We start from the raw sequence: 13,027 nt of genomic DNA, 5'->3' as shown, positions 1-13,027 counted from the left end.
TATACCTCCCCACTTAAGCGTCCGTTTTTGGTTCCCGACTGCGGACGCTTAAATGAACACTACTGTAAACGAATCGATATATCCAAAATATCCAAATATATCAAAGAGCACGTAAAAACAGCAAACATTTTTACGCAATTTTTACGTAAGATAAAACTAACGCTGGTGCTCGACAATCAAGGCACAAGAATCTGATCATTCCCTTACGAACGTATTATTTTGATACTTCAATAATGTACAAAATTAATAAATAATTATCACAGGAGATTTAGAAAACGGAAAGGTCTTAACAATATCACCAAATTATTCAAATTCCTTGGTCGTTGTTGTTTCTATTCAAGAGCGTAAAAACTACAAATAGCGAGAGTTTTACCGCCTCGGACACCACATTTTTGGCTACTTCTCTTCGTGGAGAGAAGAAAAGACGTGGACTCAGTCGATTTCGTAATAATCTCAAAAAATACATTTTTTTTTTACAACATTTCGTTATCGAAGGTTCAATTCGAATTCTTCATATCTGTTACTCGTCAATTTACATTAAGCTTGCTGTTCGTTTCAACATTGATAAGTTTTAAATGAGAATTTCGATTCGAAGGTTATACAAATGATTTTCATGCAATCGCAGATTGCGGAAGGTCGGAAACAAATTCGAAATGTAATTGAACTTTCCTCTTCTGTTTCAGTTTCACTTCTTAAAGTTTTCTAGGTTACTTGCAAAATTATATTTTTGGTATAATTATCTTTTTATTTGACAACAATTCGCTTATAACAATATATTTCACTCGTACATATATTACATAAATACATGGCGCATCCTATAGTCTATGTGCATATATATCTGTACATATGTATGTGTGCATATAATGTTTCTTTTCTGTATATTCGATGGATCCAAATAAGAACGCATGTACGCATAAACTTTTATTGTTAGCCTGCAGACCTTGAGTGAAGGTAAAAATGAAATTTTATACCCAATCAATTTTTTCTTTTCTTTGGATGTTCTCCCAACTTTTTTTTTTTATTTCTACACCTAATCTTATACTATCCCAATTGTTTTATTTTATTTCTATACCTAACATTTTATTTTTATTATTACTGTTCCCAATTTTTTTATATTCCAGACTAATTTTTTTCTTTACTACACTCCATGTAGAGAATCTCTAAAGGAATTATTGTCACTGATGAAAATAACCGAGAGCTACTGTCACGATTTTATTAAACACATTCCTACTAGCAACATTTCCCACTTGATTTTATTTCTCTGTACAATTTTGACTTCAAGTAGCTAGATAACTGATAGAAGATGGAAAATGCGGTCTCAAACGATGTCAAGAAGCGAATTGCACGCGTTCGGTGATCTGACAGGATGCAAAAGTCGGGACGTTTTCCTCGATCGAGCCCAATGTTGACGCCCAATCTTTGACTGTGCCCGCTTTTCCTCTTCTTCGTAATCCTCGATGTCAATCGAATTCTCCAGCGGGATGAGACGCACCGCTCTGGCAAGAATCGGCGACGTCAAAATCGTACTCGAAGTGGCACGGACCCGTTCCTGACTATGCATCGACGAGACAATTTCATGAAAATGACACAATTTACGAGAATGAAGATGAGAAAAGATAATAAAATAAGATATAAAAATATATAATAAATAAGAATTACCGTGGCAGGGATTCGAGCAAATTGTCCAACGTAGACAAAGATTTTTCTCTCGTCGGTTCCGTGTGTAACGTGGACGGTTCGAATTCTGACCGCGGCCAATCGAACATCGAGCGTATCGCTTGCAATTCCTGCACGTTTCAAAATAGCAGTAAAATTAGCAATTACTCGTATTAATATCACTTTCTGTAACTTGCCTTTTTTCGCGACGAAACTGAGCAGATAGGTTGAGTCGCACTTTTCTTGTGCTTTCGCCATTCTTTAACATCGAACTTGACATTTTCAAATATCTGTATAGAATATATATATTTGTATACATAGAATGTATGTATAGAATATCTAATAGTTAGAATATCCAATAGTATATTTGTATATATATGTAATGCTCGATTTTCTAAAGAAAAAAGAAATCAACGGAATCAGTATTGTTATACATTGTCTGAATATCGAAAAATTTCAATTTCAATCTTCTTTTTTTTAACTAATTGCGATTAAAATTTTGATTAATATTGAAAAACAACTTTTCGATATTGATCAACTCGACTCAAACGCGAATGTAAGCGTTTCTATTCGTCGTTGTGGCTGTCTGGAGTATCCATTTCCTTTACCTGCAATCTAGTCGTTTCCTCCCAACTGCATCGTTTGTGCCGCGGACAAACTTGATTTTCTTGCATGCTTTTCGACAACGAGGAGTACGTGTGTGCCATTATTCGGTCGATCTCCATCTGATAGCAGGTGGAAGAAAAAAACAAAAGTTAAAGTACTAAAGCTCTTCAAACTCAATTATCACTTTCGTTAAATTTAATTTTCATTAAAATTTTTCTTTAATTTTTAGTTAGTAATTTTCATATCTTCATGGATATACTATACAGGATGTCCTTATGTTGGTAGTACAAGCAAAGAAGGATTCTACATGAAAAAATAAAAGTAAAAAATAAAAAGTAAAATTTTTTGCATCCCCTCTCTTTCCTTCTGTCAATTCGCAGAATACTCTTCTTCCCTAGTTAAACGTCCGCTTTCTACTGCATTCATAGCCGATTCATCTATTATGTATTGCATATTTATGTACGATCATATTTATTTATGTAATGGAAATTCTTGAAACGTGCAAGAGTAACTGAGGAACACAAAGGATCGATACTACTCGGAATGGGAAACAAACCTTGGCGCGCTTCGATCGTTTCCGCGCGCTCGTCTGCGAGGATTGTCTGATCGAACGATCGACGACGGACTCGTGCTTCGATTGGCGTTGTACCTTGTTCGGGTCGCCGAACAAACCCTTCGATTCTGCTACCTTGATCATGAACAGCGAGTCGAATTGCACGATCTCCTTTCGCTTTATCACCGCGAGGAAGCATCCTGGATCCAACATGCGGCTAACGTTTTCCCCGTAAATGTCGTCGATGCTGCCCACTTCGAAGAGATCACTGTCTGGAATCTTATGTATTTCGTTATTTTCTTTTTTTTAAATTTCTTAACAAACTTATCAAAGAAATCGCGAATGCAATTTCTATCGTAGCACACGTAGAGGAAAGTCGCCTAATGTGGGGAGGTTTTTAGAAGCTCGTAGATTCAGTCTAAATAGAGGAATCGTGAAACTTTTTGTATACTGTTTCTAAATGTTACATGTCAGATTGTGTTGCGATACATTTCCGTTTATTTTACCACTAGTTCTTTACCAATTGTCAAATTGATAAAAACATGTCATCTCCCCATATTATTAAGATACAAGGGGAGTCCCTAATATATAGGGAGGTAGGTGTTCTTAATATGGGACAATGTTTTATAATGGTAAAAACGTCAATTATAATTATATTCTTCTATTCTTTTTTACGTGAAAATTAATAAAATACAATAGCATTATTTTAAACTTAAACTTAAAGTTATAAATTAAACATAAATACCTCGTGATTCCGATTGTACCTTAAATGAAATAACAATAAAAAAAAAGAAAATTTTCAAACACTCGTTAAAAAAAAACGTATAAATGAATAAAAAAGCAATGTAATGTTTATTTATATTTAAAACAAATAACATTACAATCCTAATCCAGTCACGTTCCTAATATAGAGAGTCCCATATTAGGAACAGATTATCTCCCCCATAATAGGCATAAACATTTCACACAAAAGTTGTTTTATTCTTATACTTAAACTTGACTCTAGACTTTAGAAGAATCACGATAATCAAATACAATTACAGCACTTGTAATTTCAAAGATATAATTCATAAATTATACAATTACTTACCTTTCGAAAGATACAATAAAACATAGAAACTAACGGCTGTTTTAACTAATCGACTCGCAATGCTTACTGGTTACCGACACATGCTTAATTCTTCGTATGTATAGAAATTGCAGTAATTACAACGTTCGTGGATAAAAAGCACCTCTTACTTTGTTAAGTTTTAGATTTTCCCATATTGAGAACCTTCGCAGCATTAGGCGACTCTACTTTATATTAAATTGGCATAAATCTTACGGTAACATTTGCGAGAAGTGTCGAGGCCTGATCATCATTTTGCGATTCTTCGTCCACTTTTATCGATTTCGACGATTCTTTCGGAGTTTTTCTCTTTGACAAATAAGAGAAACAATATCGAGATTACAATCGACACGAACTAGCGAGTTAACCTCTTGCGCTGGAATGACGTGCTACATCGAGAATCTTTTATTCCAAAATTGCAATGTTTTCTCAGTTTTCAGTATATTTAAGTACAACCCAGGCAAAACAAATAATAAATTTGTTACTTCTTAGTAATTTCTATCCAGTGACATCATACCGACGAGGTCAAAAAGAAAACGACGAACTATTTGCAGTATACGGTTTGGTCACTCGTTACGGTCCGCGAACCAGTTGCCAGCGCAAGGTGTTAAGGGAGTAAATTTATCGGCACCTTACCGGATGTTCGCGAATGTATTTTTCAACAGCCATTCGATTCACGCAGTCGACCACCTCTCGAATCATCTCTGTCGTCTCTGATGGTAAAATAGTGTGCACCTCATACACAACAAACTGTACATTCGGCCTGGTCAAAGTGTATTTCAAAGTGGACATTTGATCGGTCAAGAAGGAACGCCACTGCTCGTGGTCGTAACTTTTTCGGTGGTTGCTTTTTTGGTTATTATTGTCATTGTCATTGTCATTGTCACTGTCGTCGTAAACGCTGTTGGCGTAGCTATCTGTTAATGATTCGAGAAGATCCATGTCTCCTCCCCGCGCCACTGCGAGATCGACGATATCTCGAACGCCTGTATAAGTGCACGAGGGCATTGCCAACACTACAGTGGCCCTCTCGGATTCACTCGTCGCCGGATGAGACACGTACCTGTAACGAAATACTCATAATTGGTTCAAAAGTTTCACTTGTTCTCAATCAAAAATGAAATATCGACTCTACGAATCAGCGAACTGTCTAATTGTAAGTGAGACACGTGTATGCACGAAAGAGATGGAGAAATGGAAATGAACGTTATACTTTTGAGAAGAAACGCGACACCGTTGCAACGTAACGCCAAGGTCTTTCAGGTAGGTCTCGTACTCGCAAAGACGGTCGCCAGCCCCGTAAACCAAAAGTTTCCCAGCGTGCTCGATATCAGCCAGAAGACCAGCCAGATATCCAGTGTGTCGAGGCGCGAGCGAGTGAGTTAGAATGACCGGGCCGTAAAATCTACCGACGCGAATCGCCTGGACCAAGGCTGCCGCGCCCATACACAACGACTTCTCCTGTCCGACAAATCGTCATTGATCATTAGTCGATCATCTCCTCCTTTCATCTCTCCTTCTACTTACTAGAAACACGAAACGATGATCGCGAATGAGAGCGGATGTAGCCAGCGTTTCCCGCATGCCCTCGTGTAAATGAACCACCTTCGGGCAAATCGGATCGAACGTAAACTCGTGCTCTTCAAGTTCGATCGTTTGATTCGCTCCGCATTCGCGATGGATCAACTTCAGTTTCGACATCTCCTCCAGGAACTCTTTCCTGCCGACGACTCTCGTGGTGTTTATCCATCCGGTAGCGATCCTGGCTCGCGCGCCCCAAGCAACTCCTTCGATGACGCGCAAACGACCCGGCAGCAGCTCGTCTTTCGGATTTGGAAGGTAAGCACCAACGTAAGCATACATACGTACGGCATTGGTTTTTTTTTTTTCATTTTCGTTTGCTAAATACACGGTCTCTACCGAAGGTCTCTATCACACGTCGGAGAAAAAATATTCACCGAGGTTGAGGGCAGAGCCGCCAATGCGCAGCCTGGAAATACTCGCGGCCAGGTGAGTCTTCACGTCCAGGAGTGCATTCTCGATGTCCGTCAACCCAGCTTCCTAACAGACAGACGCTGTTTTTCAAACGTTGAATGATGTATTAAATTATGTATTAAATTTAAAATAGTTTATTTTAACAAACTATCAATTGATTTCTTAATAACTATTTATTTTGTAAATAAAATGTTAAGATGTTAAATTTCTTTACAATCGAATTGACGTTCATTCCCACTCTTTCTTTCAGTGCTAATTCGCAGAATACATCTCCCGATTTAAGCGTCCGCACTATTGTACAGTGTGTCCATAAAGTCTCTTTACAATTTCAAAAATTTATTACAAAGGAAAATGAAAAGACAGATAAGTAGAAATTATTACAAAATGAGACGTATATATTTAAGTTTTTTTCTGCCTCATTTAATACACCTCTATATAGGCATCAATCTGAAGCAGAGGATCACTGATGCCATTGCCACCATTGATGAGGATATGCTACAGCGAACATGGCAAGAAATAGAGTACCGTCTTGATGTGCTTCGTGCAACTAATGGTGCCCATAGAGAGGCATCGCTTATTTTGTGTGTGTGCTCACAAGTTTCGTGTTTTACACGGCCGCATGGTAAGATAGCGTAGAATGGGGATAGTCCCAATTCCATTGGACATTGAATTGGTGGGAACACCGACGGACGCTTAAATGAGGACTACTAGTAAGCTTACCTCAAACATTCTCTCACGTTCTTCCAGATTGGCAATCTCGGTCGCAAATTTCCTTCCCTGCATGTCGTACAACAGCAACCAAACGATCTTCTCTTGGTTCTTGATGGCGGCGTTACGTCGCCAGAATCCTGTATCCTCCAAAGCACGGATGAATATCTTCTTGTCTGGATAATTCGGTGGAGAAACGCGATGAGAAGAAAACAATTGCAGAGTCCAAGAACGGTGTTGTTCGACTTACACCGAAGAACGTCGTAAACTAGCCCGAACACACGACGCATCTCGGCCTCGTCCGAATACTCGGAGGCAGGTTGAACCCTGCGGAGAACCACCGCGGCCAACAGGATATCATTGACGCGCCAGCCTGGTTCAACGCACGTTTCTATCATCGAACCGCCGATCCTACCGACGCTCATCAACGATCCCCTCGGTTCCTCGTTCTGACATTTTCTCGGCTTAGCCTTCAAATCGTGTCCTTGCCTTTTCGGCTCCCATTCCCAATCGTTCTTCTTCTTTCGTTCCACTTGCGGCCTCGTTTCCGTTTCCGTTTCTTTTCCCGATCCAGTCTCCTCGACGTCCCTTCGGGTTTCATTACATTCATCGAATTACGATCCATTTCGATTCGCGAAACGCGTCTTACTTACTTCTTCATCTCATTCGCGTCACGCGCAATATATCGTTTTATAGTTTTCGTTTGTTTGCCAAACGATTGAAACGTACTATCGAAAACTGATCAATTCGCTGTGATTTCGCGTGAATGAACGAGATAACGATGAAAAAGTGAGATCGAGCTGGACGCAGTTGACAAAATACGATAACTGATCGATCGGTACTGAACGGTGTTCAAGTTGCAAACTTTTTTTTTTCATTTACGCTATAAAACCCTCTACAGGGTTATTAACAACATGCACATTGTAAATTCAATACACACTGACTACGTTCGTAATGAATGCTCAAAAAGACTAAATATCCTTAAATTTATTAGTGGCATAAAATGGGGAGCTGAATCTTCGACACTGATTACTTTATAAAAAAGTTGCAAACTTAATTAACACTAAAAGTACTAAAATGGTAAAAATGACCAATTTATAACTTGTTAGAAAATTTTTACAGATTAACGATTAAATCTGTTTGAATGATTTTTCGTTAAATACATACACAAATGAAAGCTCCTGCAAGTTATTGTTACCGTAAAGCTTTTCTATTCTTTTTTTCACTTTAACATCTTTGATGGAAATTTAATGCGTCCCGATCGCGTCGGTAGTTCTAGCTATTAAATTACAATTTTACAAACGAGAATTACGTTTGCATTTCACAGCATAGAAAAATTTTAAATTAGTAAATAATTTCTATGTGCGCGCGTTTCTACTATGTTTCGAATGAAAACTCGAACAGTTTACCTTCTTTTTGCGGAATTGACATCGTATTCTCTTTGCAGTTGGACAAGTCGGTAATAGATTCGATAACGCCAGTCTTCGTTGCTCGGCAATGTCAAATCTTCGAAGTTTTCGCAGAATTCGTCGTTACAGAGTCGATTGTAGTTTTCTCTCCAACTTGCCAGTAAGGCACGAAAAATCTTGGCATAGTCCTCGAACGTGCTCCTTTTGCGAGCAGAGACGCTTGGTTTTGTCATGGTCTTTAAACACCTCGTAATCATCTTTATTATTACATCGTCGTGGTCGTCATTGTATCTCGTTAGAAACAATCTTGAATGAAATCTTAAATCTTAAATTTTTCAAATGTAAAAAAATATTTGTATTTCGTTCTATTCGTGTGTATATATATATGTATAACATTATTTATATATTTTATTATTCGCCGATTTCAGTGTGACAAATTAAGGAAGAGATTGGAGCAATGGAGAATTAAGCCAACTTGAGGAGAATGATAATTGAGAAAGAAAAAAAAAGAGAAACAAATAAGTACCCGTAAGGTAACGTAATTGGCAATATCGAGAAACAGAATTAACAACAGTAACAACGATGTTAATTAACTTACCGAAAGATGGGAAAATGTCAAGCGGAAGGGAGCAGAAAATGTAGATTCAGAGTATGGCTTGGTGGGCGCGCGGTCGAATACCAAAGACCTTAAAGGGGAGAATAAAGTGAACAGAGGAAACGCGCCGCAACGTTGCGTGTTTCGGTAATATCTTTCTCGATATCGCGTCTATCAGTTTACACGAGCATAAACGAAAATTCGCAACGAGCCGATCACGATAAGCCGACCTTCTTGGGTAATTTTTCTCAGTGGGCTTTGTGTCTCTTTCGTGCATCACCCCATTTATTTCCTCGTGTTCTCTGTGCATGATACTTATATATGCTACATGATATGTAGTATATATGTACATGCATAAGTAATTGAACGCTGAACGAAATAACTGGGGAACGTCGTACAATGTGTCACAACGCGAAACGATATATGTCAAAACGAGTACGTACTTGGTACGAGCTTGAACTAATTCTCCCAAAATTTTTACGATAATCATAAAAGGTGAGATTTGTTGTCATTGTGTAAAAAAAGAGTAGTTCTCTTTTTAATAAATTTACTATTATTATGTAAGAAGTAATATTTTTCTGTATGAATGCACAAATACCAATCCCTAAAACAAATTATATATTTGAATAACGATCGATCGATACATGTATTATGCTATTTTGCTCCATCATTACGAAATAATCGATAACTTATTCTTTTACTCTGATAAATTGCACGGAATTGATCCACAAATATTTCATCCAATAATTCATTTCTTTATTCTTCTGTATAAAGCGCAGCTGAATTACAAGCAACCTTATAAACGTGTGTCGAAACTTCCAAAGATTTTTAAGAATCGTTTGTTCGTATGAGCATCGATAACAACAGAAAGGAAGGGAAAAAAGGAAAATACGATAACTTATTACATTCCACTATAAATTAAAATTTCATATTAGTCATCAATAGAGAATAATTTATCAAGGACAAAAGAGAAAAATATCAAACAGATTCAACAAGTGAAAATTTTTATATATTAATTCTTGTTAAGAATATATAAAATTTGTACAGTTACATTTGATTTGAATCGTCAAGTAATATTAGATTAAATGATATTAGATGTAACAATATCCCTTTCATTTCGTTTCTGTTTCTTCTACTACTCTCTTTTATACACTACCCATTGCCATCATGTATCCATATACATACGCAAAGGCACTGGTCGCATACCAATTATAAAAACCACATTCTTTGATTAGTAACGTTAGTAACATTAGCAATGTTAATCAACTGTCGTTCGTTTATCGAATATTATAATATTCGTTCGCCTTTATCAACTTAATTCATGCCTTTGTACTTCGTGAACAAATTGTACAATACTCGTAGAGTTGATTTTAGATCTAAATTTACAATATCTGTAAACAAAAAATGTACAGTTACATCTATTTGGCTTCGATATTTCATAATTATCAGAGTTACAAACAGTTGCTAACCTTCTGGGCGAGCTTTGGGCTTTGGTAGACCAATATCTTGCATAATATCAAACGCAAACGAAACGTTATGCACCTTCTGGTCGTGTGTTTTAGGGGTCAAATGAAAACTACCTAAAGGCACGAAAAAGCCTTCAAGTAGCCCAAGCAGCAGCGTTAAAAAGACTCCATCGTGAAATTGCGTGTCCAAGTCTGTCACTTCCAAATGAACTTTACTCAAGTGTTTATTAACGAAAGAAATCAACGACTGGAAAATATAATTGTATATTGCATTATAAATTGCGTGTAGACCCCTACGATTTAAACAAATAGTAATTACCTTCTTAACTACGGCTAATTTATCAACCGCGTCATCGAAAAGACTGTCGAAAGCATCTCTTTCGCAACGCATTCCCAAATCGTCGTACGTCGATGTAATTTCCTCTCTGACTGTTCTGTGTATTAATTGGCCGTCTTTTTTACGCACGACGACTACCTGTGCGGCTACTCTTTCAGGCAATCTAACGGGCGCTCGAAATTGCCTTGCCAAACCAACCAATAAATGTAAAATCGCAACAATATTCTTCGAATGGACAGCTTCAACATTCCACTTGTAAGGAGGATAACGACCCAGTACTCGATTAGCGGTTGACAGCACAACTGCTAATTTTTGTTTTTGACCTTCCTCTGACTGCGTTACTTCAGGAACATCTAATTTCTCTCCTGTCAACTTTTCTAAAATTCATACAAAAACATATTAGTCTACTTAGAGTTCGTATATTATAAAAATTCAGTTCGGCTACGATATCCGAGCAACAAAATTTTTGAGGGTATTGTAATTTGAGTCGCAAAAATTTGTCGGTACTAGTCAGTGAATATTTTACCCACGTACATGCAACTGTGACAGCCACAAATATAGTCGATACGTACAGTCTCTTAAATCTAATATCTAAATAATATAAATATAATTATTATAATTAGATATTGACAAAATTTAATGTAATGATACTAACAATTTTTCATGAATATCTTGAAAACTATAAAAATTTCCTTGTTTTCACAATGATTTTTATTGATTTTTGGTTTCAGCGATTCAAAATGTACGATGATATTTAATCAAAAATTTTGCTGCCTGGATACTGTACTTTCCCCAAAAATTCTATTTAATTTCGCTATTATATACAACATACCCAACAGTTTCTGTAGTACCTGCCCATCGTACAAATCTTCTGCAATATCTTTCACAATAATACGCTGGTTGGCTAATTCATCATTGATCCATTCGATCAAAACAAATATTAATTCTTTTAGTTTGGAATCTTCCAAAGACCTAGGCTCTATCATTGAACGCTCCTCATTTTCATCCAATGCATACTCCTCTGGAGGCATCTCTGGACTGGCCGCAAATCCTGGTGAATCAATTGCATATTTCCCCTCTTCTTGTACCTCTTGCACTACATCAAATTTAAAATAAATATCAGAAATCAAAAATCAAGCGTGCATGAATAATAATTTCAAAAAAACGTTTTCTTATAGTAATTAATAATTTCAAAAACGCTTTCCTAGTGAAATGTTTAAAATGACAGTTGAGTGTAGAAATATTATTTATGTAAAACCATTATGGCTCATTATACAAGTTTTATAAATAAGCATACAATTTTATTATTTTAACACTATTATTTTAACAATCGAACCTGTAAATTTGAAACTTTTGTTTTTTACAACTGCTTAAAATATACAAGTATTGTCAAAATTAATATTAATTTCTGTTTCAACAGAAACATAATTCTATAAATCTATTTATTTTAATTATCATATAAATTATAATGATTTATATGTAGAATATTCTGATAGTTGTTCTAGTGTTAATAGAGTTATTTATTTATTTATTTATTTGTATTGATATTTTTGGACACCTACATACATTGGCCCATTGCGGTATTTAAAACATGATATACTTATAATGAAAATGGACACAGAATCTCCAGAATAATATTTTTTAATTTCTATATGTATGATACATACATGTATGGTACATATGAGGATTATGTGTATTAACTTCATTAAAATCAAACAACATGCATTTAAGAGAAAAAATAATTTTATTACAATGAATACAAAATCATAAATTACAAATGGGTATTAAAAATCTATGTGAATTCTTTGTATCAACTACAATTCGAGTAACCACAAAACAAATATTAAACAAAAATTTCTCATTTCATATGCAATTAGCCTGTTGTAAAGGCATTGTAGTATTTATATCACGTTATAATTCTTCTGAAATAAAATGCTCACAAAATGAATGATGCTCATAAATATTCTATGGTGTTGAGTTCAAAACTTCTGTAATTTCTATTTCCATTGTAACTGTATCATATTTTAAATACTTTCGTGAGCCGGTGTATATGATACCAACTGTGAAAGTGTTAAGAATACGAATCGAATATGAGTGTTATCAACATCATTCTTTGAAGTTTGTAACTACTCGTACTATATAAGGACATACATTCTGCAAATTCTTGTAAAAGAATAAACTAGGCTAACTTGTTATAATGTAAGATGAATCCAATGCGATACCTTCTTTGATACGTTTTTTTCGACCTAACGTCCCAATCTTATCCCAAAAGCTTTCTTCTTTCTCATCCTTTTTCGATGAAACAGGAGGTCGCGGAGACTTTGGACGTGGAGACGACATTATTCAACACTACATTCATAAATGAAAAAGAAAAGATGAAAGATGTCATCTCTCGAAATACGAACTTTCGATCTCGTTTACAATCGTCGATACACATACATTGTACATTTCGAATCTTTTTTTAATAATCTATATCGAGATGAATTTTTCAAGTATCAGTTTCTAAGAATCTCTTTTTTTTTTGTTGTTGTTGTTGCTTACGTAGATTCGAAGCTATCAACTTCTGTAATATTTCATTATTTTACACATATCTT

General features: G+C 35.9%; 2 protein-coding genes across 2 annotated transcripts; both read right to left on the bottom strand.

Annotated features, from left to right (window-relative positions):
- Positions 1–270: 270 nt before the first annotated feature.
- LOC122537812 lies at positions 271–9,413 on the bottom strand. The gene is made up of 13 exons (XM_043671410.1): positions 8,036–9,413; positions 6,877–7,214; positions 6,639–6,802; positions 5,882–5,984; positions 5,451–5,746; positions 5,137–5,384; positions 4,560–4,986; positions 4,140–4,232; positions 2,819–3,094; positions 2,265–2,381; positions 1,854–1,946; positions 1,660–1,787; positions 271–1,553 (listed from the first exon to the last, which is right to left on the bottom strand). Exons 1-13 carry the CDS (start codon positions 8,290–8,292, stop codon positions 1,319–1,321), a joined length of 2,775 nt encoding a protein of 924 aa, XP_043527345.1. The 5' UTR covers positions 8,293–9,413; the 3' UTR covers positions 271–1,318.
- Positions 9,414–9,617: 204 nt separating this feature from the next.
- Positions 9,618–12,846, bottom strand: LOC122537816 (beta-parvin). Its single transcript, XM_043671415.1, has 5 exons — positions 12,656–12,846; positions 11,266–11,529; positions 10,416–10,810; positions 10,100–10,343; positions 9,618–10,021 (listed from the first exon to the last, which is right to left on the bottom strand). The coding sequence occupies exons 1-5, from the start codon at positions 12,771–12,773 to the stop codon at positions 9,945–9,947; spliced, it is 1,098 nt and encodes a 365-aa protein (XP_043527350.1). The 5' UTR covers positions 12,774–12,846; the 3' UTR covers positions 9,618–9,944.
- Between the last annotated feature and the right edge of the window lie 181 nt (positions 12,847–13,027).

Source organism: Frieseomelitta varia, unplaced genomic scaffold (genome assembly GCF_011392965.1).
Source record: "Frieseomelitta varia isolate USP_RPSP 00005682 unplaced genomic scaffold, Fvar_1.2 scaffold_932, whole genome shotgun sequence".
In the NCBI taxonomy this organism is placed as follows: Eukaryota; Metazoa; Arthropoda; class Insecta; order Hymenoptera; family Apidae; genus Frieseomelitta; species Frieseomelitta varia.
Note: the sequence above shows the minus strand (reverse complement) of the source record. Positions and strands in the feature narration are given on the sequence as shown.

What these genes read in the sequence shown, in the direction of transcription:
- LOC122537816 (XM_043671415.1), bottom strand. Translation starts at nt 12,773, where the DNA reads ATGTCGTCTCCACGTCCAAAGTCTCCGCGACCTCCTGTTTCATCGAAA. An exon ending in AAAAAAACGTATCAAAGAAG is followed by an intron (nt 11,530 to 12,655) that starts GTATCGCATTGG and finishes AATTTGATGTAG; the next exon opens with TGCAAGAGGTACAAGAAGAG. An exon ending in AATTAGCCGTAGTTAAGAAG is followed by an intron (nt 10,344 to 10,415) that starts GTAATTACTATT and finishes TATATTTTCCAG; the next exon opens with TCGTTGATTTCTTTCGTTAA.
- LOC122537812 (XM_043671410.1), bottom strand. Translation starts at nt 8,292, where the DNA reads ATGATTACGAGGTGTTTAAAGACCATGACAAAACCAAGCGTCTCTGCT. An exon ending in GTCAATTCCGCAAAAAGAAG is followed by an intron (nt 7,215 to 8,035) that starts GTAAACTGTTCG and finishes TGAAACCCGAAG; the next exon opens with GGACGTCGAGGAGACTGGAT. An exon ending in CGGCTCTGCCCTCAACCTCG is followed by an intron (nt 5,747 to 5,881) that starts GTGAATATTTTT and finishes CAAATCCGAAAG; the next exon opens with ACGAGCTGCTGCCGGGTCGT.